The sequence below is a fragment of the Scomber japonicus genome, chromosome 1 (assembly GCF_027409825.1).
Source record: "Scomber japonicus isolate fScoJap1 chromosome 1, fScoJap1.pri, whole genome shotgun sequence".
In the NCBI taxonomy this organism is placed as follows: Eukaryota; Metazoa; Chordata; class Actinopteri; order Scombriformes; family Scombridae; genus Scomber; species Scomber japonicus.
The window spans coordinates 28,068,960-28,092,191 of NC_070578.1; the positions used below are offsets into that span (position 1 = coordinate 28,068,960).

General features: G+C 41.1%; 1 protein-coding gene across 1 annotated transcript in view; it reads left to right on the top strand.

Annotated features, from left to right (window-relative positions):
- The window catches only part of LOC128362562 (protein TANC1-like), a 33,637-nt gene that overhangs the window by 2,380 nt on the left and 8,025 nt on the right, over positions 1-23,232 (top strand). Inside the window, exons 3-20 of the mRNA XM_053323351.1 lie at positions 905-997; positions 2,543-2,673; positions 4,628-4,916; positions 5,686-5,967; positions 11,410-11,526; positions 11,689-11,979; positions 12,962-13,050; positions 14,670-14,901; positions 15,769-15,935; positions 17,472-17,780; positions 18,913-19,113; positions 19,319-19,422; positions 19,602-19,710; positions 20,160-20,282; positions 20,568-20,804; positions 21,073-21,282; positions 21,492-21,573; positions 23,041-23,174. Of these exons, the coding sequence (XP_053179326.1) occupies positions 905-997; positions 2,543-2,673; positions 4,628-4,916; positions 5,686-5,967; positions 11,410-11,526; positions 11,689-11,979; positions 12,962-13,050; positions 14,670-14,901; positions 15,769-15,935; positions 17,472-17,780; positions 18,913-19,113; positions 19,319-19,422; positions 19,602-19,710; positions 20,160-20,282; positions 20,568-20,804; positions 21,073-21,282; positions 21,492-21,573; positions 23,041-23,174 (3,200 nt within the window). The remainder of the gene's footprint in view (positions 1-904; positions 998-2,542; positions 2,674-4,627; positions 4,917-5,685; positions 5,968-11,409; positions 11,527-11,688; positions 11,980-12,961; positions 13,051-14,669; positions 14,902-15,768; positions 15,936-17,471; positions 17,781-18,912; positions 19,114-19,318; positions 19,423-19,601; positions 19,711-20,159; positions 20,283-20,567; positions 20,805-21,072; positions 21,283-21,491; positions 21,574-23,040; positions 23,175-23,232) is intronic.

The following is a 23,232-nucleotide window of genomic DNA, read 5'->3' on the forward strand; positions in this document are numbered from 1 at the left end:
ATGTATTCATTTAAAATGCAATCATCAAAACAAAACGTTTTGTGACAGTTTTAATAATGATGTAAACTCTATAATTAATGATTAAAAACAAAACCGTTTACCTGGTGTGTCTGACCTTAAATAAACACTAGGTGGCAGCGTCCTGCAGCAAGTTCAGCCATTGAGAAAAGGAGCTATTTCATGCAGCAGTGCCTTGTTTTTCTCCAGCACACTAAATGAACATGACAAGGAAAATTACAGCAAGTAAAAATATATACTGGCATGGCTTTTGTGTGTTTGGTATCCATGCAAAATCGAATATGAAACTGTGTGGTAGACTGATCAGAGTGAGCCACACATCTACATACATGATTCAAACACTGAGTAACCTCGAGTGTGAAAATACGGTAATTTCTGTGTTCACAAACATCTCATCCTTGTGAATGATCTTCAGTCCTAAAGAATCTGTGCTTTCAAGAACCCTCAGATGTTGTTGCATAAATTGAGACACACCCACACACTTCAATATGAGTGCACCGCTGTCCCTGTCATCACACACACACACACACACACACACACACAAACATACATTAGCAGTGATAATATATTATAGATAAACACCCACGATACAGTGAATATTGTACTGTTTGCATGGCTTGCACTCTGTACATACTGTTTTATACTCCTGGGACACAATTCAAATTCACCGCAGAACTCATCTGGAGAGGCTTAATCCCCCCCCCCCCCACTCTCTCTCTCTCTCTCTCTCTCTCTCTCTCTCTCTCTCTCTCTCTCTCTCTCTCTCTCTCTCTCTCCCTCTCACTTTCTTTCATATCCCTCCCTATCTCCACCCTCAATCCCTCCCTCCTTCCCACCCTGCTAGCTCTCCCTCCCTCTCCCTTCTCCCTCTTTGCTGTGGCCGAAGGACGGGTAAGGAAGCTGGAGTATGTGGATGGCTCTTCCGATGCAAGAGAACCTCTTGTCTTTGCCTCGTGCCGTGGCAAGACAGATCACAGAGGTGAGAACAGGAGCGTGTGGGTGTGTGTTTAGCATCATGTCTGTTTTCCAGGTATTGATCAGGGAAGCTGAATGGGGATGAATGGGGTAGAGATGATAGAAGAAAGGTTATGAAAGTGAGTGTGTGTCTTACATCTAAAAACGGCTTTGTGTTAAGTTTTCCTTCTCAGGTGTATATAGAGAGAATGGGGTCTGTTGATTCATCAGTGTATTATTGGAGTGAATTTGTTTTATTACAGTTTATTAAGTCTTTCCCCTCACTTCTCTGCATGTTTATTATACAATTACAGTTAGTTTAAGACAAGAAATGTATAAATACCACATCTCTCTCAGTTTTCTTTGTGTTTTTCACCAGAAGGCTACCCTAGGGCTAAACAGATTTTATGAGGCATCTTCCATCCCGGTTGCCAGGCACCTCTCAGCTTCCCGTTTCCAATGGCAACTGCTAGGTGGTTTGATGAATAGTACTGGACATTCAGTGTGTCCTCATATTACTCCAGATTGAATCTCAGTGCTGTGCTGACTAAAAGCAAAGTTGTTTCTCCTCCCCTTCTTTCAAATATACATCCAAACTCTCTACCCAAGTCTTCAGGAGCATTTCAACATGTGAAGTGAAAAGTGTTTTGAAAAAGGCTGTAATTGTGGTGCCTTATGAAATATAAATGGCCAGGTTTGCCTCTCAAAATTGACCTTGATCTCAAGGCTAGGCTTGTGTTTGGAACACAATGGGGTTGAATGTACGAGCAATGTAATGCTGTACCTTTTCAAAAGGAGAGAGTTAGTCAGTTCGAACCAATGAGAGAGAAACAGTGGAGAGAAACATTCAACAAAATGAATGTGATGTCTAAATGCAAAGATGTTTGTGAGGAGGAGGGAGCTGTTCCTGTAATCCGTGATGTCCTGTCATCCTGTTTATATGCCTACTCAATATGCATGTTACTCAGCTGATAACAGTACATAGATGAGGCGTGAGAACTGAGGAATGTATTGCTCAGCTGTTTAAGGCAGAGTCATGAGAAGTGAGAAGTGTTAAAGCCTCTACTCTGCAGAGGTGTGCGTGGACCTAAGAGGAGCTGGGGTTGGAGGTCAAAGCATTAGGAAGCCTTAAACAGTGATAAATGAATGCAGCACATGGCCTGTGTCAGCCAATCTCTCCAGGAGCAACAGCGAGGACAGAGCCAAGGCACTCCTTCTTTCTGCTCCAGAGTCGACACGGAGCTCATTGAAATTCACAACCCATCTCCTAACAGAGAGCACCTGGCAGGCGTGTGCATAGGCATACTCACAACCTCACACAACCTCTTTCTGTTGCCTCAACCAGGGACTGGAAAGCCACTGTCTGTGCATTCATAATCAGGACAGCTGGGGCTGTGCTGACCTGTGGGTGCATACATTTCTTCGCAGTCCACTAGCGATGCTTCTTCGTGGGAGCTTCACGAGCGAGTCGAGTTGAAACGAAAGCATCAGTTAGATGGTGGATTCATCTGGCTTGCCATGTTTCTATTTGCCTCTTAATCCATGTGTCCTAAATGTGTGTGTGTTCCAGACCTCCACGTGGAGCCCCAGCCGGGCTCCTCCCTTTCTACCCAGGAACTGATGACCAGACTATGTTTCTTATTGGGAGAAGCAACACCCAGCACTGCTAGCTCTCCTATGGAGGACAGGAGGGAAAAGAAGGTAGGGCAGCATATTGATTTACTGGCCGTTTGGATGGTTTATCAAACAATCATTTTTTCATATCACCCAAAGTATCTTTTCTTCTTTAATCATTTAAACACGACTCACTGAAGACTAATTGATTTAATATTAAATTTGACTGTGTGCAAAGCAGTTCTTTGTTGAATACTGTATGTGATCTGGCCACTCTAATCCCCCCCAGAAAAACTGATCAATATAAATCTCAGAACATCATTTATTATGTTGCTATCCTTCTGCATGGCCCCATTTCTATAATCAGTGACCTGTTAGTTTAACCCCTCTGTATGATAGTGCTTATGGCATGTGCTTATGTCTCTCCATCTCAATGCCTTTGCATTGCTCAGCCTTGGCCCATTTTCTCAGCCTCATTCCACCACCTGAGCTCCAGATACAGTCAGTTTCACAGAGATAGCAAGGCTCATATGAGGAATGTGGGTTGTCCTGGCTAAGATAGATGAGGCTCTGGTATAAAGGGAATAACAGTGAGCTGTTTCAACTCTGCTGCCTTGTCTCCCGACAGTCTCTGCTTTGCAGAAATGTTGCATCAGTAATGAAGAGACCTGAAATGCATGTGACCAAACTATCAGGATAAGGAACATGAAATAAGATCAAGAGATCATAAGAACATTTCTATTTATTAACAAATATGTCTGAGGATGTTTTGAAAAGACTTTGATCTCTTCTGCACACATCTCATGGAGCTTTCACAGGAAAAGTCACATTAATAATACATACTAATAAATACATACGTCAGAAAGTAATGCATACTTTTAAACACCTGTAGGGAGGATAAATACTTTTCACAAAAGAAATGAAATTTGTGAAAAATAGGCATTGCTATTCTTGGAAGAATATAATGGAATACAAAACAATAGAAACAGGAACTACAGCCTCTAAAGTGAACATTAAGTTGAAACATCTCTCTGACACAGTCTCAACTAAAGTATAACATTATAAGCTTAACAAAAGCAGGATTAAATGTAGGGCTATTATTCTAGATTGCAATATCCAGAATTGTGCAAATGTAACCCTATGAATATATTTTCTCAGGCTCATTCAATCAAACATTAGATTATATTTCACTGTTTGTTTGTTTGTTTGTTTGTTTTGTTTTGTTTTGTTTGTTTGTTGGGGGCTGCTACCACCATGTTGACTTACTGTGTTTAAAAACCCCTTTTAATTCCTTGCTTCATAGTAGAGCTTTACTTACACCAGGTTGCCAGCAGTGCTGCTGTCCAAACACACACACACACAGTACTAATTTCAAAAAGCAACTGGGGCAAGACCTTTCAACTCAGTAACACTGCAATGGGACCTGCCTCCATCTGCAGTGTTAGATTTCCCATTTCTGACTCATTTTCTGTATTAGATATTCTATTTTAACTAGCATTCAAGTAATCACATGCTGTGTTTGCTGAATTGTCTTTACTTAAACTATATCCTTATGAAGTCAGCCCTGTGTGGAACAACAGTGTGTGTGTGTGTGTGTGTGTGTGTGTGTGTGTGTGTGTGTGTGTGTGTGTGTGTGTGTGTGTGTGTGTGTGTGTGTGTGTGTACAGTGGCATTTACAGTAAATTGTGAATGTCTACAGCAAGTGATTTGGTTTTGAACACAGCCAACTGTCATCATGAAAAACATGGAAAATGACAGCCAGGATGAAAATAACTGGAATTATCCTTTCATTTCCCATCTGTGTGCACACTCAAACATGCTCAGTCACAGTCACACAAAACTGTGTGCATGAAGGCGAACACTGTCACACAGAATGGTGTGCTGTTGAAAACGAAGGCAACTTACACTGTTAATTTACAACACTTAAGTATGTTTCTCTTCTTCTGCCTTGCATATAGGTTATAGTCCCTCCATCTGTCTTAACTTGATGCCACTTCATCCTCTTCGGCCATTTATCTATATCTGCTTGCTTTTTTTTCAGTGTGATACCTCCGCTCAAGGAGGGAGTCCCAGCTCCACTCTGACCTGCAGCACTGCCTCTCCATGTTCAGAGAGCCCCTCTTCCACCCTGAGCCCCAGTGTTGGAGACCAACAGTTGCCCCATCCTTTACCCCTGCCTTCACCCCATTGTGGCTCCAGTACCAGCCCCAGTGGGACCCTCTCCAACCCTGCATCCAGCCCTGCTCCTGGAGTCATCACTGGGAGCAGCCCTGGGCATCCTTCTCAAAGCCCCACCTCCACCCTGGAAAGCAAGGATAGTGGAATCATAGGTGAGAGTCGCTGCTGTGTATGTATTAGAAGTCCTGGCCGGGTTTTCAAATGTTTCATCCACAGAGAATAAGGTTTTGTTAGATTTAGATTGTCTTTATACTAGGTGAAGCATGTCTAATACAAAATCCAAGCCATGCATCACCAGAATAGAAAAATGGGAGCTAAAAAACCAATCAACGCTCGGCCTAGTTAACTCTATATGGAAGCACTTACCTCATCAGAAATCCTAAATATGACTGATGTCTCTAAAGTGTCACACCTTCCTAGATGGATATAGTAAGTTAGATGCAGCATCACTTAGTTTTAAGTCCTTGTCACATGTGTACCCCTACCCCATAGCTAGTTTCTCTATGTCGCCTGTGCCACTTCAGCCTCAAGGCTTCAGCTCCCTCCTGTCAAAACTGGGACACTGCTGTCTTTGTTGCTTATGGGTCTGATTCTCCTAAAATAGGCCAAGTTTTTCTCTCTAAATATAGTTTTTATTTATAGTTAAATAAAAAAAGGGCAAAGGGCTCATCAAGTACAATAAAACCCTTTGATTGATAAGTTTTGATTGTACAACTATTAAAACAATTGGTGTATTTTATTGTTGATTGAGTGAATGCTGTTTTAGGTCCTCTAACTTCAATTCTTGTGGATGGCTATGCTCAGTTTTGGGTCTGGACAATACAATCAACAGAAAATTGCAACGGTCCTCAGATTTGAATCAGTTCGATTCTTGCGTTTATGGCAGTCCTACCTAATCCACATTTTCTCTGTGTGGCTCAGCAACCATCACAAGTTCTTCTGAGAATGAGGAGCGCAGCATTTCAAGTGCGGATCTGACCAAGGATGAAGGCCCAGGGGTCAGTGCTGGTGTAATGGGCCATACAGGCGAGGACAGCCATCCTGGGGCCACCAGGGACAATCTGACAGCCCAACCAGATGAGACCTTACCTAGAACTGACATCATGGAGGCCAGGACTCCGCCCCCACCGAAGAGACCCCTCCCACAGCACCACATACACAGTACTTCCTCCCTCATGATGCCCCGTCCAAATTCTGTGGCAGGTATGTATTCATCTGTTACTCTGTGATTAAAGGGATAGTTCAACATTTTGTAAATCACAGTTATTCACTTCCTTGCAGTGAGTCAGAGGAGAAGATTGACACCATTCACATATTTGTACATTTAATATGAAGCTGAAAACAGCAGCTGTTTAGCTTAGCTCAGCATAAAGACACAGGTGGAAACACCTAGCCTGGCTTTGTCCAAAGGAAATAAATCAGCCTACCAGCACATTACATCTCATTTGTTTAATCCACACAAAAAAAATAGGTTTAAAAATGACAGTCTTGTCATTGTGAGGTTGCCAGGCAACCAGCAGAGACTCCAGGAGGTCACTTCTCCAAGCCAAGAAATAGTCTCACACATAACCCCCTGTAAAAACACAATCTGTCATGTTTACACTACATAGTTTGGAGGTGTTGGCAGGTGGATTTTGGTTACTTTTGAGAGAGCTAAGCTAAATGGCTGCTGGCTTCATCATCTAACTCTCTAACTCAAGAAAGGAAGTTGTGGCTAAAGAGGAGAAGATACCAAATATCTGAACACTTGTATAATGAGATGCTGAAGCGACAATTTACAGTCAATCAAGTATGTTAATTACAGTCTGAATGTGACAGCTGTGACCATGGTGAAAAACTGACAGATCAGTAATTATTTAATTAATGATAAATTGACCAAATTGACTGTTTATTTTCCATATATTCTTCTGGTCCAGAGCGAGCATAATTTGTAAGAACTCTGTGATGCAGAACTAAACTTCACTGCACCATTTTGGTGCTCTACTTACCACGAGGCTGGATACAACACAGTGAGCAGTACCAGTTAAATGTCCTGGGAGGCCTCCAGTTGTCATAAAAATACCCCCTCCCTCTCTAGTCACGATCTTTCCTGGTGCACAAGGCTCTTTTTCCTTCCCTTAGATGTCAGTTCATTTGTGGTGGGAGCAAAAGAAGAGATTCCCTAAAGAGTGGATTCACAGTAACGCCTGCCAGTTTCTTCTGTCAGATGGTGCTTTCATTTAGGCAGCCTTGATGGAACTCAGAATAAGAATAAAGCGAGCCACAAAGTACTGTAGCCACCAGAATTTACTCCACATTTATGAGAAATGAGAACATACAGTAGAGTAACGGCGTACATTTACATAATGATATACATTAGGAGACAAGAGATAAAAGGAAGCATGAATTATTCCCATGTGAAAATTTGAGTTGTTGTAGCAGCGATTTTGTCAGGCTACGGACAACTTTTATAATAAATGAAGGTTTTCTAATCCTGCAGTCCTTTAAATTTTAACAAACACTGTCTAAGAGATTATATGATGTATAAAGAAAATGTGGCCCATACATTAGATTGAGTGATGCAAAACAGCAACACTAATAGCAGCAGAACATGAGGGGAAACACAAAACACAGAACACAGAATATGCTGACAACAATCCGAGCATATTCCAATTATACTAATATATATTTATAATTGTAGATGTGCTGGTTTAATTCTGCATTTACTCACTGAACAACTAATAGCTTGAATAGTTGGAGGCTCCATCACCTTCAGTGACCATGTGTACTGTGCATGTTCCATACTTTCTCTTTTAATTTGCAATCCTAATAACCCAATCTCTCATTGGTCTGGTTCTACATGCAAGTGTAGAAATCAAAATCAATACAGCCTGCCTCTTGCCTCTTATGATTTTCTACAGTTGGTCCCCTGAGTTAGGACAGAGCTGTGCAAAAAAGCTTTAAATACACTGACTCATCTTCCTGAAACAATGTACAGGGAAGGACCTGAAATTGCAAGAGCTGATTACTATTGGAAAATTTATGTAAAGGAATGGTAAAACAGTAATCTTGGTCAATGTGGTTGCTGTTAATTTTTTTTGCTTAGTTTTTAAAATATTCAGTCATTTGTAGTGTTTGACAGTCATATTTGTCTGTTTATTTTGTTTGTATTTATTGTTGTAACAATGTTAATGCTGCTCTAAAAGGTTTAATCTCAATCAGTCGTTATCCCTGTTTAAATGAAGGGAGAGAAAGAATCAGATGAGTAGTAGAAGGATCATTTGGTACTTGAAGTTTACTGATAGAAAAGCAGGTTTTCACAAGCATTAGAATACAAAAGGTAGCTGAAGACAGTTTTCTGAGTTACCTGCTTCATCACCCGCCTAGTGGACTGAGACTGGGGCCGTTTTGGCAGGAAGCAGTGTATAGTATCGCCGTCCGAAGATGCTCTTTAGGTCCATCAGCAAGCCCACAAGTCAAATATGGTGTCCTCATCTTTATTGTGTGAGAGGTCAGTGCCACTGGCCTACAAGGTCACTGAAGTGTCTCCTCTCTGGTAATGAGGACAATGCAGGAGGCTTTCTGCCGTGGATGCACCATCTGCAAAATTAAAGTTAAGGTTGAAAAGGTTCTGGAGAATCTGTGCTGTATGGGTTGCTTGTGATTTTGAGCGATACAGGGCTCATGTTATCAGGGATGCAAGGGGCAGGGCCTGAGGCTGCATTGACCTTTAAAGCGATGAAGGATCAGCGGGGCTTCTAGGGTAATCAGTCACACTGTCAACAGCGGGGGGACAGAAAGGTAGGCAGTGTTAGTATGGGATAGGTGGTGGTGGTGGGGACCAGATCTGTCCTAGAATCCCTGTGTCAAACCGGCTTAACACAACTCTTTTACTTTATCCTCAGTCCACTCAGCCATTTGGCCTGGTTGTCTTTAGCCAGCCATCTTTCTCATCCCACTCCACACCCCCTTCACACTGTTTTGCTGCAGACTGTTCTCCAACCTCTCACTGTGGATGTTCTTTCAATTTTCAACTCTCCATCTCAGCTCTCACTTGACAATTAATTTCCTCCATGTTCCTCATCTTAAAAGCCTGTGTCTTCTCCCTGTTGAAAGGGATTTCATGTTTGTAGTTGTCCAGGCTTTATTATTTGCTCTTTGCTGATTTCTTTTCTTTTATCAGTACAGTAATTGCATTCTCACACTGTAATTGATTTGTCTTGCATAAGAGAGCCCCTCATTATCCACGGAGTACTCCACAGACCAGGTCCCATGTGCTCTCAACAGCCCTGTGAATTATTGTAATATATCCTCAGTAGCATACAACCACACTCTCACACTCTACCAAAGTGTTGAACGGGTGGTGGAACTGTTCATGCCCTTTGTATTAGTAAAATGCAAGTTCCTTGTTTATTTTTACATGTTCTTAATTGAGATAAAGGAAAGCAAGGTCTAGTATCACACTATTAAGTAAACGAAGAATTGCAGCATGCGTAATGTCAGCCCAGAGAGCACACAATTAAGTTTCATGTTGAGCGTTGAGTAACTTAGTGATTTGTCATGATGAAGGATGCTTAAGAACGTTGCTGGCCAGCATCTTCAGACTGCAACCGTAATTGCTGCTTTAAAGCTTTAAGCCTATAACAGCTCAGAGATGTACTGCAGCTGGTCCAGATGCACAGAGATTACCAATGAATGCATTTAACATATACTATACATTATTAAAGTAATGTGACGCCATGAGCTGTCCTGGGGATGCAGTTTCTGGTCCACTGTATGTTTGATTGGTCCATGTACAGTATTTTCAGGCCTTTTTTTTATCCCACTCCAACAGATTAGAGACAACAGTAATGCCAGATTTACAGATTTTGCACAGGATTTTTTTTAAAAAATATCATAGCAATGAATGGATGACATGGACCAGTCTGTGACATGTCACAAACTCAACAACAATAGAGTTTCTGTTCATGTCATTTGATATGCAGCTTGGCTCTTTTTTGATAGCTATACCATATATATTGGGTTTTTAATACTAGTGCTTTTCACTATTTCTCAGCACAGTGAGCTGTATCTACCTTCCACACAACATGGAATAGCTAACAGGAAACCAAAATATTTTGTAAATCTGTGTCCGAGAAGTCTGAATGAGCACAGTAAGTTCAGATGCAGTGCATGTGCATTGCATGTAATCAGATTAGCTGGTGCTCTGCCACACTTGGATTCATAAACCACTCAGATTAGATTCCTCTTCATTAATAGAGAGACAGGGAACTACCAACAGCAGACACAGACAAACCAGAGCAAAGGCTCCTAACCTTTTCTTCTGTCAACTGCTCCAAAGAAATAGAAACAAGAATTTAGTTTTACTCCATAAGCTCCATCTGAGCAGGTTTTGTTTAAAACTAAATTACATTAAATAGATGCATTCTGACATCTGAGTTTGTTTCCAATATTTGAATCAGTCCCATTTTGGTTGCATTTTCTAACCATCTCTGTTCTGTCTTCCCTAGTGACTCCTGGCAAATGTTAAGTAAAGATAGACACTGCCAAAATAACAAAGAAATAATAATAATAAGATTTCAAGGTGTAAGTGCACATAATAATGATATGTGCAATCCTGGCTATTAAATAGCCCGGCATCAAATGCTGCTCTACTGGAAATGTTCAGTTTTTAGCTCCTGCATCCAACACTGTAGGTGTTGTGTCTTGAATATAAGGACTGTTTATTAGACGGCTGGTTGTTGTGATCTTCTACCGAACTGAATATCCAGAAATATGTTTTTAATAATTTGTCTCCAACATTTTTTGTCAAGAAAATATTAAAATTCCCTACAAACTACACACCCAAGACTCTCTGACACAGTGTGAACAACATTTACAAATTGTAACGTTTTACAAAGTGAAATTATTTCTTCCAGAACTGTTATATCAGATTGCTTTACATTTTCAGAGGCCTTTATGTTTTCCTAGTTTATCTGTCTTGCTGCATAATGATGTGCTATAATTAATAATGAAAACAGACTACTATTAAATGTAAAAGACCAACTTCATCAATAGATGGTCTACAGTAAGCATATTTCCTTATTATTCACTGCCTGGACTTAAAACTCAACTAAATGTCTTTAGCATTGCAGAAAGAAAGCATGGCTGACCTGTAAACTCTGTGGTGTGTGTGTGGGTGGATGGATAGGCGAATGTGGGAGAAAACAACTCTTTCTTTTTGTAGCTCTTCTGTACTACACGTTCTTTATTTTATTTATGTTGGCTTTTATGTGTCTTATTTAATTAAATTAAAACAATGTGATCCTGTTATTGAGAGCGGACACATTTTTGCATTACAGCCGGTGATGTGTTTCCACTGAGTAAAACCGTGTAAAACGTGTGTATGAAAAATGTGGTAATTTCAAAGTCTCTTTAGATTGAGATCACAGGACATGTAATGCTGTTTTCTTTCCTTTTTCCTTCATCTTCCCTTTCCTCTCTCAAGGTCATTGAGCATTTATCAGTGAGAGCAAAAACTGTTTATGTCTCACGTCTCCATGGATACAATAGTTGACTCTAGCAATGAATTTGACACTTGTGTGGTATGCATGTGTATCTTTGCACATTTTCTGCATCTCTCTCTCTCACACTCTCAATCCGTTCCCACCCGCTCTCTCTTTACAGCAACCAGCTCCACTAGACTGGAGGATTTGAATTATCTGGACAACCAAAGGGCTGCTGGACACAGGAGCTCCGTCCGCAAACACAACACAGCTGGACGTACAAATGATGACTCCAAAGGTATTTTGTGGCTTAACCTCAGGGTGAAACCGGTGTGTAAATATAGCTTGGTGCAGGAACATCTGTAGACCTGTGTGGAACACAGTCAGACGCACAAGCAGATACCCAATGTCACTGTTATTCATCTCTATATAGTGTTAACTCTTCTCTCTCTCTGTTTAGGGAGATTGGTACCATTCAAACAAAGTGACATCATGCTAAAGCCGCTGCTGTTTGAAGTCCCCGGCATCACTGCAGAAACACCCTTTGTGGGCCGGGACTGGCTCTTCACACGTCTGGACGAGGTCTTGAGAAAGACAAGCAGCTGTGAAGGACGAGGTGCTGTCATTGTCGGTAACGCAGGATCCGGCAAGACTGCTATCATCTGGCGGCTGGTGACGCTCAGCTGTCATGGTATGCGCACCCTACAGGGAGGGCCCAGCATCCCTCACAGCCCCAGCTCCTCCCCTAAATGTAAGAATTAAATCTTTATCCGCAGCAGTGTAGTTTGTTTTTGTGTTTATCTCAAAACATTAGCGTAATAAAGTGCACATTGTTGTGTGCTTTAATTGGAGTTCTCTAGTGTGCTCCAGTCACGTCAGATTCCTGCAAGATATTGGGAGAAATATCACTTTTTGGAAAGTGGTTGGTAACTGGGTCACGCACTCTTCTTTCAAGTTCTCCCCTGAGGTTTCTCTACTGATTGCAGTTGTGTAAGGGGACTGAGATTGTTGTGTTTTTTTTTCTTTTCATGAGTGGCACTGCAACTGTTCTTTTGTTCAGAAAAAAATCTTCTCATGCAACCAGATATTGCATATTACAGTTAAAATAGAAGTGTGCTGGGCATGCTGGTGATTAAGGTTTTTGAAGAAAATGTGACACACCTGGAATTATAAATATAACAACACCCACAAATGCAGATTTAAAAACAAATTACCTTCTATCTATGTCTATGTATTTTTCTGCACTGCGAAAGGAAATACTGTTTGGACTGTAGAATAAAGGCAAAGCAGCACATAAAACTGTCAGCCTGACATTGTTCTAAAGTAGAGTTAAAAAAGAATACAGTGCCATTCATTTTTCAGTATCACTGCATTAATTATTAATATCTGCACTATATGTTGTCATTTTGGTTTAAATCTATCAAACAACTATACTGTAGCATGAAGTCTAGAGGAATGAAAGCTGATCATTCTGCACTCTTTGAAACAAACACTTTTTTCCATCATCTACTGTGGGTTTGCTCAATGTAATATTTTGCAGTCTTGCTTAAAGAGGCACTAATTAACTGGAGCAGTTATATTGCGTTTCTTCATTGAGTTCACTCCTGGCATCCCTGTGCTTACACCAGAGACTTCATTTAACGAGTATAAATGGCAGCTTTGTGTTTGTTGCTGTTGCTTTGCGCTCTGTTCAGGTGGGGATAGGCAGGGAAAAGCAGCTTCCAAACAGCCAGCCGATTCCCAAACCAACCAGAGTGCTGTTGCAGGAACAAGCGATGGTGCAGCACAGAGGAAGGAGGCTGTCAGATGCCTAGCTGCCAAGGTACCTCAACACAGATGTTTGCATTTTAATACTTGTGAGGACCCTCAATTACATAATTTGTTCTCTAGGCCCTAACTCTTACCTTAAAGCACCAGTTCAACATTTTTGGAAACATGCTTATTCACTTCCTTGCAGAGAGGTGTAAGAGAAGATTGATACAACTTTAATGTCTGTATACTAAATATGAAGCTGGACATGGTTATCTTAGCTTAGCATAAAATCTGCCTACTAGCACCTCTCAAGCTCATTATTCTCTTTTACATCTTTCTTTTTAAACAATCCATATAAGAACTGAAGTGTAAAAACTTTCTTGGCCTGGTGCAGTTGCAGGGCCTCAGTGTAGACTTCAGGCAATTACTACTACTGCTGCTGTCATTTGTATAGTTTGGTTTTTGTACAGGGTACACAAACGAGATATAATGGCTTAATCAGTGAGCTGTAGAGGTGACCTTGCCAAGCTAAGAAAACCAGCAGCTGGCTCAGGCCTTATGTTTAAAGGACAGATAAAGAGTGGTATTGATTTTCTCATCTAACGCTCCATGGCGAATAGTTTCTTAAACCATCATAAATAAATGTTTTACCCCATCCCTTACTCTAAACTTGACTAGGTCGTCATGCTCAAGGACTAAAACTCAAATTGGTCCTCAGATACAAGCACATACACGTATAAACACACAATGTACGCCTGTACAGTTACAGCCTGTTATTTATCCTGTTGCTGAGGAGGCTGCTGACTCACCAGCAATTATTACAGACAAAAGGAAGAAATTAAATGTACATTAAGGTAATGTCCCTTGATTTAGCTTCTTTTAATGGCCCTGTTGTGTTTGCTCACTTTTCTCTCCACATTTGTAAATATGGTAATATGATACAGCATCATTAACAGTACTGTAGAGGAACTGTGACTTCTTTCATAAAGACCGAAGAGGGACCAGTTCAAAGAAATAAACGCACGTCATTGTTTCCTTTTTAAAGAGCCATGGGGTCACACATTGCTGACACAAGACTTTAGTGTCAGAGTGTTCTCCTCCCTTTTTGAGCACATGTAGAACATGCTGCTGATTGCATCACGAAGATGACATGGACGTTTCTAAATTTACTAACTTGGCCTCAATAGGAGTTTCCATGGGAACTAGTCAGACTACTTGTGATAGAGGATGTTCACTCATCATTGATAACGTTTCATGTGAGGTCTTAGCTTGCACATCATAAAGCCACCAGTGAAGATTGTCAAGATTGTTTACTCGCCAAAAATGTTTTTCTGTCTACAGATGACCGCCATTCATCTTCCAGCAAGATATTTACCATTTATCTCAATGCTAACCTTTATTTTTGTTCAGTTTGGCTCTCATTATATGTTTAATTTCTGAATAAACCAATTTCACTGAGGGAATGTGTTTTATGATGAATTAATCTGCATGGAGCTCTTGTTGTTGTAGGTTATGATTCAGCTAATTCTTTGATTTCTGCAAATATAATTCCTGTGTTTATGTCTTGGTTTTATTTTATTGCCGTCCTTATTGTTTTTTTTATGCCATAATATGAGTAAGATATGAGATTGTTATTCTCCAATTTGATGTTATTCTTCAGGTTTAGTACCTTCTTCTTTCTCTTGTCAGGTGGTAGCCTACCATTTCTGCCAGGCTGACAACACATACACTTGCCTGGTACCTGAGTTTGTTCATAGTGTCGCCGCCCTGCTGGCCAGAGCGCCACAGCTAGCTCCGTACAGGGAGCTGCTGGTACAAGAGCCTCAACTACAGAACACACTCAGCCTGCGATCCTGCGTACAAGACCCCATTGCTGCCTTCCGAAAAGGTGTCCTAGAGCCCATAGCTAGTCTGCGCAAAGGTAATGAAGTCTCCACACGCACGCACACACACAAATACACACTTCAAGACAAATGTGATATTCAAGTTTAAAGACCTTTTTATAATTTAAAATACTATCAGTTTTAAGGAGGAAAAATGTCTGCTCCCCTCACCCTGCAATTAGGGAGCCTGCTTCCATCTCCTGTATGAAATAGCCCTTTAATAACTCCATATGGGCCCACAGATTATTTTCTCTGGTTAAGGTCAATGATTGGAAACACTGTAGAGTGTGAAACAGATGTTGGGTCATTTACATAGGGAAATGATGAGTGTTATTTTTGCCCCAGTGAATCAGCATCCTCTTGGATTTCAAGGTCACATAATACTCTGGAGAGGCTGTGAATGTTATGGGCGAATTAGTCCGCTCAGTCCCTCATGATACAGTCAGTCAGCTAGATTGATGTGTTATTATGACCAAGCCCTCCACAGTCGGAGCAAAGGAGTGTTTTGGCTACTCTATCTCTATTAAGCAGGTTAGGAAAAAAATGGAGAGCCCTTGTGCCTGAGTGTATGAGTCCTCACAGGCTTGCAGGGATGCACTGACAGCTTAGATGATGTGAAACATGATGGATATGTCCTGTTTCAAGCTAATAAACAACCTCTGGCCTCTGGTCCCTTTCAGTAGAATATAATCAATATCACCATTTTGTGCTCTTCTCAACACATCCTCAGCCGAAAAACAATGATGCAGCCATTTTCAGCCATGGATAATACTAGGATAAAGCTATCATACCATCTTTCTTTGTTTCCTTTTTATCTGCTCTTAGGTAGAGTAATGTGATATATCTGGTCTTTTAATGCACTTGAACCTCTCTTGACTCTATCTCTTCTTATTATGTGTATGTAGAGCGGAGGCTACCGGAAGAAGACTACATCATATTGGTCGACAGTCTCAATGAAGCAGAGTTCCACAAACCAGACTACGGTGACACCATTGCCACCTTCATCACAAAGATTATCTCCAAATTCCCTCTCTGGCTCAAGCTGGTGGTCACAGTCAGGACAGGCCTGGTGGTGAGTGAGATTTTCTACATTACAGAATTACACATTTATCTCAGAGGGTCTTACTTATCTCTATTTAGTTAAGTTTTTGTTTTATCGGACCAGGTTTTGAGACATCTGTTGTCATTCAGTGTCAGCATGGCAACATACTAACATGTTGATATTTAGCAGGTAGTGTGTACCATGGTTTGTCTGAGTTTAGCATGTTAACATTCATTAATAAACAAAGTAAAGGTGAGGCTGAGGGGAGTGTCAGTAGTTTTGTACTGTAGGTATTTGGTCACAAACTTAATTACTGGACAAATGCTTTTGTGGTGGTGGTGGCATTTTCACTTTTTTTTTAAATTTTAGGGTCATTGAAGAGGTAGACAGGTAACAAGAGGAGAGAGAGAGATGTGAGACTGAGCTTGACCCAGGGACTTTGTGATTATGTGGCATGCACAGTAACCATTCTGAATCTCTGTACAAACTCACAAAAACAAAAATGTTATTCTCATGGTGGCTCTAGAGGAAAAATCAAGGAATGACTGAAGTCAATAGGATACATCCTCTGGGATCATGAGAGTCAACAAGTTCACTGTTTGTAGAAAAAAATAAAATAAAATTAGATTTATTATAGCTTTGAGTGCCACAATTGATATTCCAGTTAACTCTGGTTCTCCCTGCACTCACTGTGGATGGACATTGTACATTTTACTGCCATGGTATAGACATTCAGGCTTTTGGCACTGCACTGTTCTCTAGTCTGATGTATTTTCTCAATCCGGTCGGTAATCCCACCAAACAGCGGGCGCATCTGTCTAACGCCAAAGCCAAGTCTCCAAATGCTGCATGGATTACGCCCTGAATGGATGGCAATACTACTGGGAGTCTGCTGGGAGTCTGGAGCTTGACAGCCAGCCAGCCGGTTACATAATTGGATTAGTGTTTGGGAATACACAAAACACATTTGGGGTCATTTTCGTCATGATTCATTTCAAGTTAGCAAACATTAAATACTGAAATTCAAAGATGAAGAGTATGTCTATCAGTCCACCCTCCCAGAATCCCTGCCATCTGATTGGACATGATTCAAAATGATTCACAAACTGTTGTGAAAGGGTAAAGTGGAGCATCATTTGCAACCACAAGTCAATTGTGTCTCATTGAACTAAAATGTCATTCTTCATTAATGAGGAACTGAGCTTCAATAGTAAGGGTTAGGGTTTTTTTTTTTTTTATCACTCATAGCTGGTTTTGGCCGGTGTTGAGCAGTTGAGGATGGCAAGAGAGGAGATGAAATGTGAATCTGAGAGATGCCTGTGAGCAATGTTAGAGCTTGAGTCATTGTCACACTATTTACTGTACTGTATCCCATGGCTCTGCGTGAGTCAGAGGCAAACAGCATCTGAGGAATGGGTCCTGATTTTGGTTCTTTTCATTTGTCCTTAGTTAATGCATCAAAGACATGCTGCCTACAATTATTTAAATATTGAGGTGTTTGTGCTTGCATGTGACATCATTCTCAATTATAAGCTCCAATAATTTATCTGTTTTCTTCTCCTGCAGGAAATTACTACCCTCCTTCCCTTCTCTGGCATCTCTCTAGACATCCTGCCAGACAGCAGTGATCTGGGAGCTGACCTGAGCGACTACATCCATCACCGGGTCAGCAGCAGTACCCAGGTTGCCACTAACGTCACCACACCGACAGGCTCCGCCCCTGATCCACTGCTCCTCAGCAAGTTCAGCAGCCACCTGTCAACACGTAGTCATGGCTCCATCCTCTACCTTCAGCTGACCCTGGATCTTTTCCATAAAGGCCATCTGGCGCTGAAAGGAGGAAACTACCTGGTGGTGCCTGTCTCCCTGTCAGAGGTCAGCCGTGGAGAGTGATTAGTGTTTCAATTAGTTATAACTGCACTTTCAAGATTGTTCAAGCCTTTTAACTTAGAGCTAAAAAAAACACATCACATTTTACCTTGAGTGACGGGTCAAGTTCACAGTCTAACACTTAACACTTGTCAGTCATCCTGGTGAGCTGACTGCCGTGAAATGGCATCTCGCCTGAGGCTGAGGCAATCAATGTCCGTAAAATCACCACACAAGGTACACAACATCAGCCACTGTTCAGGCATGTTGCTTGCAAAAAAAGGATACAACCTATACAGATTAAATCAGTAAAAGATCAAAATGAACGGATGAAAGACTTCATACAAGGTACCAAAAATAGTTCACAGTAAATTATAGACAGTACTTTAATGTTACATAATCATCAGAGGAAAATAGGACAATAGATGAGCAAGTGTTAAACACAAAGGCCTAGAAATATTGTATGACAACTTAATGATTGGATAATGTCTAAATCATATCTCAAGATGTGCTGAAATAGGTAAATACAAGAGATTAGAAGGACAAGGTAGTAGGAGGCATGTACAGTAGGAGTAGTATTTACTGTTTAAACTGTTGTAAAGTCTAGTTTCAAAGCAGATGAAATCAAAATTATCCCACTTCACTGAGTCTGTGGTAAAGGACCCAAGGTTACACAAGAATGTCTTTTCATCATGGTTATTTCTATGATTTTTAATGTGTTGAGGCTTACCAGCTCTTTAGTTTGAAATGTTACTACCAACATGTTGCAATTGTTTCTCTGACAAAGTTGTAAAATGATTATTATAACAACCTTATACAGTACCTACTGTACTTGATTTGCACAACCTAGTTCAGTGCTGCTAAAATCCACAGAAAGTGCTACATTCCCCATGTGAACCTCGTTGACAAGTTTATACATGTACATACAATCACAAACTGACCTCCTAGATCAATATGTTGAAATTATTAATTGTAAGTTTAATATTAAGTTGAGTATTCTCATTTTAAACTAACTGAACAGCACAGAAACAATCCATTTTTTGTTACATAGTTGTTCCTTCCTGTCTTCTTTAAGCAAACTTTTACACATTCACATCCTGATGATCATTTAAAGAGCTAACTCATGAATATCTTTTAGGTTTACCTGCTGATGTGCCATGTGAGCTTCCCGGATAAAGAGGTCTTTGAACTGGTACTTCCGGTGCTAAATGTGGCACTGGCCTCGCTGCACCCACTGACTGATGAACAAATGTTCAGGGCGCTGAATGCAGGCAGTGTGAGAGGGGAGCTGGAGTGGAAGGACTTCCAGCAGAGATTAGATAGCTTGGCTGGATTCATGGTGAGACTGCATGGAAGGGAGCAAAATAATTAAAGCTTTTGTTTCAAATGTTTGAATGTTGTGTTTGTTTGGCTGTAAAGTACATAATTTACACTTGTTCCACTTGATGGACAATAAGGGGAAACCTACCTTTTTTGGGAGTCAGAGAGAATGTTAATTTTTCCATGACCTTTAAAGAAATATTCTTTATCATTTGTGCTTGCAGGTGAGGCGTAGAGATGGCACACGGATGCTTTGTCACCCCTCCTTCAGGGAGTGGCTGGTTTGGAGAGCAGATGGAGAGAGCACAGACTTTCTCTGTGAACCGAGGTGAGGCTAAAAGTCAAATGTCAAACAGCAGAAGATTCTCATGTACTATGAGTCAGCTTGGAATACACCAAGAAAAAGTGTGTAAATACTCATCCAAAGTGAAGCTTTTGTTAAATTACAATTTTGGTTGTTGCATACATGCCATTTCTGATAAATAAGCAGAGTACTCATATCTGCAGGAACGGCCACGCTCTCCTGGCCTTCATGTTCTCGAGACAGGAGGGCAAGCTGAACCGGCAGCAGACCATGGAATTGGGACACCACATCCTCAAGGCTCACATATTCAAGGTAATAGGTTCAGTGATGATATGTATATAACTTGCTATGTAGGTTTATAACTGGAACTGATTGAACCTAAACCCCTGTGAATCTCCTTTATTCTCAAAGGCTTCAGATAAACAAGAGCCTGCACTTTATTGTATTTTATTACATCAAAACTGAACAACACACCCACAAATACTATTGAACCTCTGTCCCTGCTATCACCCACACGCATTAGTACTGCTCATATACATAAACACCTACGGTACAGTGAATATTGTACTGTTTACATGCATGGCACTGTACATACAGCTTTTACTCCTGGGACACAGTTCAACATCTGCATCACAGATCTCATCTGAGCAAGCTTAATCTCTCTCGCTCCGTCTCTCTGTTTGTATCTCTCTGTCTTGCTCTCTTACTGTCTCTCTCTTTCTCTATGTGTCTGTCTTTGTCCCTCGTTCACACGCTTACAGGGTCTGAGTAAGAAGACAGGTGTGTCCTCCAGTGTTCTTCAGGCCATGTGGGTAAACTGCAGCACAGATAGTCTGTCCGCTGCGCTTGCCTCCCTGCGGAACTTGTACACACCTAACACCAAGGTGACATATCTGCTCTACATTAAAACACACTCATGCACACAAATATACATTCAAGTGCCAGTTTATTTGGTACTCGTATATCCGTGCTGCCCAACTCAATGCAACACAAAAAAACAGCTTGCAAAATGACCATCAAGGATTAAATACAAACTATAACCTTCATGAAGGTAGCATTTATTTCAAGGCTGTTTTATTATACCACATTAGTTTTATCTATAGGTGCACCAAATAAACTGTTAAATGAGCATATATCCTGACAGATAATTTATTTTTTCCATCCTGCAGGTAAGTCGTCTGTTGATGATGGGTGGCGCTAATGTGAGCTGGTGTACAGAGGTGGTAGGACACGCCCCCATCCTAGCCGTCCATGCTCACCTGGGACATGTGGAGATGGTAGCGCTGTTACTAGAAATGGGCGCTCCTGTAGATGGGATCACCGACAGCGGCATGACGCCCTTGTGTTTGGCTGCCGCTGCAGGACACACTGACATCGTCAACCTGCTCTGCAAGAAAGGGGCCAAGGTCAGTATTGTTTCTGTACAAAGAGGGAAAGAGACAAATGTGGGTGTGACTGGTGTAATTGTGATGGCTAAATCCGTTTTAAATCTCTGACAGAACACTCTCTGTACCTTTACACCAATAATATCCTAAACAGTCCTGATTTTGTGTTCATCACAGTTTCATGATCTATTCTGGGAAATAGATGACATAAACAGGTCTGATCTAGGCCAGAATATCACAGGCACCAACCAGGACCAGTGTTGTCCTTCTGTGTACTCCTCTGTGCCAGGTGGGCCATGCTGATAAGAGTGGCCACTGTGCTCTGGTCCATGCTGGGCTGAAGGGCCATGCAGAAATCATCAACATCTTGCTGGGCCAGGATTGGGGACCAGAGAACCCCACTGATCCACAGAAGCACCTCAGCAATGAGACTGTGACTGAGAAAACACAGGCAGTACAGCAGGCGGCAACAGCAGCAGCCAGTGTGGGGCACACACAGGTACGCATCAGACCAAGATCCTAATAACAAAAACATTTTTACCACTGCTGAAATTCATTTTTTGTTTAGAGTGCAGTGCCTGTGTTTGCTATACACAAAGGACTTACTAGATTCTGCTTTCGCTGTGGTCAAGGTCTGTTTTCTGTTGGTTTTCTCTCCTCACAGCAAGCCAGCATTACAGAAGACTGTAAAATTGTGTTTCCCTGCAGGTGGTGAAAAGCTTGCTGGACTTGAAAGACGAACAGCTGGCAGTGCAGATGGACGCTCACGACTCTCTCTGGGGAGAAACGGGTGCGTTTCTTCTATCAGTCAGATAAATTTAGCTTTCTCACCTCTTTCTGTCCATCAGTTCAGTTCTAGAGTCATGCTCAAGGGCTACAGGGTTTTCATTTCAGACACACTCTGACTCTGTGCAAGGAAAAAATATCAAATAGCTAATTTTCCTGTATACGGATGCAAGGTAAGCTTTTTGAATGAAGCTGCAGGAGATCTTGAGTGCTATATACCTGCTCACCGGTTTCAGTATTATGATTTTAGGATGCTCTGGTTGATATCAAATAATTAATTCAATTGTAAATAGTTTTTTTTTGGCACAAATGGAGCATTGCATTTATCATACAGAATATCTTGTCCAACCACATTTGTAGCATCTAAAAAGCAGCTGTTATTCAATTGTAATACCCTTACCTCTATCACAGATGCATGTGCAGCTTGCAGAATTCTGTTAGGCCCATTTCCTGAGAGCATGTCGGATGAAGCCTGTATCTCTGCCTACAGCACCATTAGAGTATAATTCTATTACACAGTCCCCTCTAGTGCTGAGAGAGAAAAAGTGAGAGCATGAAATGCGCTGTGAAACATTCACCTTTACATGTACCAGGGCTTTGTCTTGTTTATGTTCAGTGTTCCTATCTGTGCACTCATTATTGGATTAAAGTACATATGTAAAAAAGGAAAAAAAAGCCAAGGATACATTTAAAAGTCTGATTCATGAACCAGGGATTTGTAGTTTGGAGGATTACAGTTGCCAAAAACAACAGTGTGGACAGCTTCCCAATGGGTGTGAATTACAATTATCTCCTTATTATTTTTAGTTTGTGTATTTAAAGCAGCAGCTTCAGTAACTTTGTTACTATCTTGTGCAGCTGCAAAAACTCACCGTAAACAATGACAACTAGACGGTTGGGTTTTTTGTCTCATATATATGACAATAACTTCTCTTTAAAGGTGGCATTACATTATCAATTTGTTCACTGAAGCATGCAGACACATGAAATATGATGTAATTTATCAAGGGTACTTGGAGGTTAGAGAATGGCATTAATACCTTGCCTCTATCCACAGTTAGTCAATTAGCTGAAGGTCTCGCATAATAAACAAAGGAACAATGCCCATTTTAAGGCGGCACAAGTTATAAAGTATGCAGAGTTATAGTTGGATATGACTGTATATTGTTTTCATTTGATGATTGTGTTTTTTGGAAAGGACCGATAATTGTAGGTTTCTGGTGTCTGTAAGATGCAATTCTGATCTCATGTAGCCTGTCACATATCTAAGTTTGTACAAACCTGAAAATATTAAAAATGTTTAGTTTGTCTGATGAAACAAGGATAACACAAATAGCTACAACACCTGTGTTACAACTGAAAAGCCCCACATTTTCTTGTTTCTCATTCCTGCTTCTACTTCTCTCTAAATGTGTCAATTACATATTTTTCTCCGCCTCGTCGTCTCATCTCTATGCTGACCCTCTGTCAGTGCTGAGTGCGGCAGCGGGGAGAGGGAGGATAGAGGTGTGTGGGTTTCTACTGGAACGGGGGGCAGTGCTGGAATTGTCAAATCGCAGGGGGGTGGTCCCACTCCTCGGCGCTACAAAACATGGACACACACAGGTGAGAGCTAGAGGTTCGGACACACAATTTCCCTCATTTAAGCAGTACTGTTTTTGGC